Source organism: Erpetoichthys calabaricus, chromosome 11 (assembly GCF_900747795.2).
Source record: "Erpetoichthys calabaricus chromosome 11, fErpCal1.3, whole genome shotgun sequence".
NCBI lineage: Eukaryota > Metazoa > Chordata > Cladistia > Polypteriformes > Polypteridae > Erpetoichthys > Erpetoichthys calabaricus.
In genome coordinates, this window is record NC_041404.2 from 102,908,506 (window position 1) to 102,913,124 (window position 4,619).

A 4,619-nucleotide genomic window follows, 5' to 3' on the forward strand; every position below is an offset into this window, starting at 1 on the left:
CACTCAACGTTTGAAGTTGTCTATCAATTGTAACTTCCTCCAATCTTTTCACAGTTAATGATCCCTACTGCTTTGAGGTTCCGCCTCATAGAGTTTCTTTTGAAATAGCCTTGCGCTGTACTAAGCAACGAAACTCTGTTAAAGAAAAGAAAACAAAGACGAAGCAGCAGCAAAGAAACTCTATTAGACCAAAGAAGAAGCGACGATACGAATTGTTATTTCTGACAATGGAAGTAAGTTTGCCTCTAAATTAAAATGTAAGAAATTTGCAATTGCTAAGTTTTCTTCGTGTTTTTCAAATAACTTTTTGTTTCTTTGTTGTAATTGTATGTTTGTATAAATATTAATATATATTGTATTCACGTTTGTATTAATAATCATTTTCGCTGTAGTAATTGATGTATATTCAGTGCTTGAACTGGTCCGGCACTCAGCGGTGCCGGCAAATCTTCAAACGCCGCAAAGCAAGTTTCACGGGCAACATCCACCCATACCCACCCCCTCTCCGGTGCTCAGTGGAATGCTAGTAGATCACCGCCAGTAGTTTGGTTCCCTATTAACTCTGTGCATATTTACATTTGTGAGATGTTCGATTAAAATGCTGTAATGTTATTTTACATTTTTTAAACAGGATCATATCACGAACAAAAATACCAGACATTCCGTCCGTACTTCAATCTTCAGATGTGTTTTTGTGCCCTTTCTGTCATTCGCGACTATAATCTTCACGCTTGTATATACGAGCAAATGAACACTTGCGAGATCACCGCAGAACAGCAGTTTCCTACGGAGGTACGTGTATCCCACTTTTCCCATTAACTCAGGCTGAGTATGGGTGGTAAATATTCAGTGTTTCCTTTTTGTTTTGTTAACAATTTATCCCATAATTTAATGTGGCCATCTCCTATGGACTGGTTTAGTGGGTGCCAAATGACCTGTGCCTTGTTAGAATAATTTACAGATATTGGTACTTGTTCTGAGTGTACCATTGCTGAGTGCCAGTGCGGGTACCCTGCTTTTGGAGATGCTTCTTTTTGGGATGCTTGGACAGTTAAAGGGGACACCTTACATCCAACCAGGGGAAAACAGTTTAAATAAGCTTGGAATTTTACATTTTGTAATGTCTAAATAAGTTCATATAGTGTTACTTTAAATACACCAGTGTGTGTTTTGGTGTATACAGGTAAACTTTTACTGGCACTCTTTTTTTTTTCTGTTAAATGAATAACATCAATATTTTAATGTCTAAAAGTCAGGACGAAGAAGATCATGGCAGCAGTGAACTCGTTGAGGAATATACTGATACAGCCACACCAAGGTATTAATGTAGAACTTAGTCTACCACTGTGGTTTGATACTTGGTTCAACTTGAGTAAAAACCTTAAAATTGAACATGGTATGAAGGATTGTCATAAGCTTTTTGACCCGTTGTCACATGGGGAGTGTTAGATTGGTTATTTTGATGGTTAGAATAAAAATATCTTCAAAGCTTTTCTGTGACTTGCATATTACTTTAGCTAGTGTCCGGACTGGTGCAATCATAATACTCTGAAGTAATGGATGTATTCAGAAAAGCTATTGAGATCACAGCCAACAGGAGTTTTTGTAGTGATCCACAGAGTAATCCTCACAGTTTCAACTGTCTTCCAATGTGTCCACTTTTCTGAGAAAACACAACTGTTCAGACCAAAACCAGACAGCTTGCATAAGACAAATACTACATGTGACAGTCTGATGCATTTATTTGTGTGTGTCCACAGTGTAGGAGAGCAGGCTGGCTGTGTGGCTGCAGTAGGGCAGCTGACTGAAGAACAAGGGGCTCAGGTTTTTGCAGCTGCAGAGATCAGCAGGACCTACAGGAGGACTCAACATGAAAAACTGTTAGAGTTCATAGTAAAGGACCATGGAGCAGATGATCACTTGCTGGTAACTTAGTTCAGATGACAAGTAAAACTTTGGTATTGTTTTTTTTTTTTTTTTTTTTTTTATTAATTTTCATTGTAATTATTCCATACAAACAGATCAATTTATAACCCAACAAATTTGAAGACTAATCAAACCCCACCCCTGAGAAGGAGAGCTTAGCTAAAGGAAAATTGCTTAAGGCTATTTAATAAGGCAACATTAAACAAAAGAAAGGGAGAAGTAAATATCTATGTAAATAAGAGATGGAGAAGAGAGTTAAATGCGGTAATAGTTATTTCTCTTATTCTAAAATAATATTGATTAAATCCTGCCATGTTTTGAAAAAATTTTGTACAGATCCTCTAACTGAAAATTTGATTTTTTCCAATTTCAAATAATATAAAACATCGGTTTCCCACTGACTTATAAGAGGAGAATTAGGATTCTTCCAATTTAACAAAATAAGTCTGCGTGCCAAAAGTATGATGACTTTATAGTGCCAAACACTTGTGTTTTCTTGTCCAACAGGCTGTTGTATCTCGTAAGGTATCCTCCAAATGGTTAAAAAATTATGAAAATCCTAAAGGTCACCGGGTAATGACTTATATAGAAGATGAGGAGCTGATAGATGGCCTCTACAACTTCTTGGATGAAGTGCTGTCAAGAGCTGTAGGCACTTTTGAGAGGATTGACAGAGTTCGCATCATTCTGGATGTGCTGATGCCAGAGGTTAATTAGCCTTCAGTAAATCTCTAATGAGTACAGAAAGTGTGTCTATGAGTAACATCCTCTCTTTTTCTGTGTTTTTGATAGGCTCTTATTAAAGCTATACAAATAGTTGAGAGAATTTCTCTGCCAGAGGCAGAAAATCTGTTCATGGATGGACCAGTATACAGTGAGTGGTACGTCATGTGGAAAATAAACAGTCCTTTCTTTTTCTTTTCAGCGCCATTATTCTGTTAAACAGAATACCCTATAGTTGTTGTGAATTTAGACAAGAATATCCATCCATCCATCCATTTTCCAACCCGCTGAATCCAAACACAGGGTCACGGGGGTCTGCTGGAGCCAATCCCAGCCAACACAGGGCACAAGGCAGGAACCAATCCCGGGCAGGGTGCCAACCCACCGCAGGACACACACAAACACACACTAGGGCCAATTTAGAATCGCCAATCCACCTAACCTGCATGTCTTTGGACTGTGGGAGGAAACCGGAGCGCCTGGAGGAAACCCACGCAGACACGGGGAAAACATGCAAACTCCACGCAGGGAGGACCCGGGAAGTGAACCCAGGTCTCCCAACTGCAAGGCAGCAGAGCTACCCACTGCGCCACTGTGCAGCCCTAGACAAGAATATAAACTAAATATATATAAATGTGAATATATATGTTTAAAGTGACATTTAAACTATACATTAGTACATTTTTAGTATTGGTAAAATTACATTTAGAAGTATGCCATATGTAGCATTTATTCTAAACTGTACAAGGTCAAGAATTGTGGTTTCAAATGACAAATGCAGAAGTGTTTCTGGTTGGTATGATTAGAATTTGTTCATTTGTGTGGTTATTTTTGTTTTGTTTTTTTTAGTGAGAGGGAAGAGTTTGACATACTTGTTTTGCAACAGTTGGAAGCACAAGGAAAGCACCACTGAGGCATTTAAACTCAGGATTACATCTCAACCCTACTCAAATAAATGTGTCTCTTTCTTTACTTCTCTTTTGCCTTTTTTATTTCTCTGTGTTAAAATGACTGTGCATAATAGAGTTGTATATATTTAATGTAACTATTGATGTAAATAATAAAGGACACTCTGTTATTGTTAAAGATTGTTGATTAAGTTCTGTATATTTGAAATTGCATGTCTGTTTTTAGACAATTGATGTCATCTGGATTTTTTCTTTAATTGTTATAACTGCTTTGTACAGTTGTTATGCATTTTACATTGTTGTTTTATTTGTATATAATATATAGAAACGGGCATGCTGTTGTTTTAATACTTCAGTATATTCCTTGATCATTCTGTTTGTTAAATTTAATCTTTGTGCATTCTTTCTTTCAATTCAACTGACAAATCATTATTGATAATTGTAAATATTTCTTGAAATTGTTGCACAATTTATATTGAATAATTATTAATAAAATCTTGTTTTTGGTAGTGATAATACTGAGTGTTCTGTTTAAGTGGTGCTGGTCCAATCACCTTGCGTATTAACACTGTTAGAACTGATTGATATGACCAGAGCCTCCACTTGTATCCACATGGTTACAAATGGTGTGCACTTTGCTAGTAATCCCACAAGATAAAAGAGCTTGGAAACTGAGCATCCTGATCAAGGCTTTGCTGTTCACTTACAAACATACTCTAGAATAATATGGTTCTTACTTATCTTTTATTAGGAGTCACATTTTCAATAACACTTGCATTTTTAACTTAAAATACAGGTTTTACATATGGGAACAAAATTAAAAGAAAAGGATTGTATACGCCTGATAAATAGTCAAAACTTTTGAAGTTCAGTGTTCTAAAACCATGACTCACAGCTAGGACCTTGTTTTTCTAAGGTCTTGACATTATATATATAGATATAGATATATCTTCTCAAAAAATGAAAGGAACCCTTTTTAATGAGAGTACAGCATCAAGTCAGTGGCACTTGTGGGCTATTGATCTGGTCAGTTAAGTAGCAGTGGGGCTTGTACATCAGTTT

General features: G+C 36.6%; 1 protein-coding gene across 1 annotated transcript; it reads left to right on the forward strand.

The window, feature by feature from the left end:
* LOC127529576 (PWWP domain-containing DNA repair factor 3A-like) lies at positions 1 to 3,621 on the forward strand. Its single transcript, XM_051933558.1, has 6 exons — positions 1 to 233; positions 632 to 1,318; positions 1,761 to 1,926; positions 2,434 to 2,634; positions 2,719 to 2,807; positions 3,499 to 3,621. Exons 2-6 carry the CDS (start codon positions 1,221 to 1,223, stop codon positions 3,560 to 3,562), a joined length of 618 nt encoding a protein of 205 aa, XP_051789518.1. The 5' UTR covers positions 1 to 233; positions 632 to 1,220; the 3' UTR covers positions 3,563 to 3,621.
* Positions 3,622 to 4,619: the final 998 nt, after the last annotated feature.

Bases quoted from the DNA above. Each gene is read 5' to 3' on its own strand.
- LOC127529576 (XM_051933558.1), top strand. From the start codon at position 1,221: ATGAATAACATCAATATTTTAATGTCTAAAAGTCAGGACGAAGAAGAT. The intron at 1,319-1,760 runs GTATTAATGTAG...GTGTGTCCACAG, and splicing joins ACTGATACAGCCACACCAAG to TGTAGGAGAGCAGGCTGGCT. The intron at 1,927-2,433 runs GTAACTTAGTTC...CTTGTCCAACAG, and splicing joins GAGCAGATGATCACTTGCTG to GCTGTTGTATCTCGTAAGGT.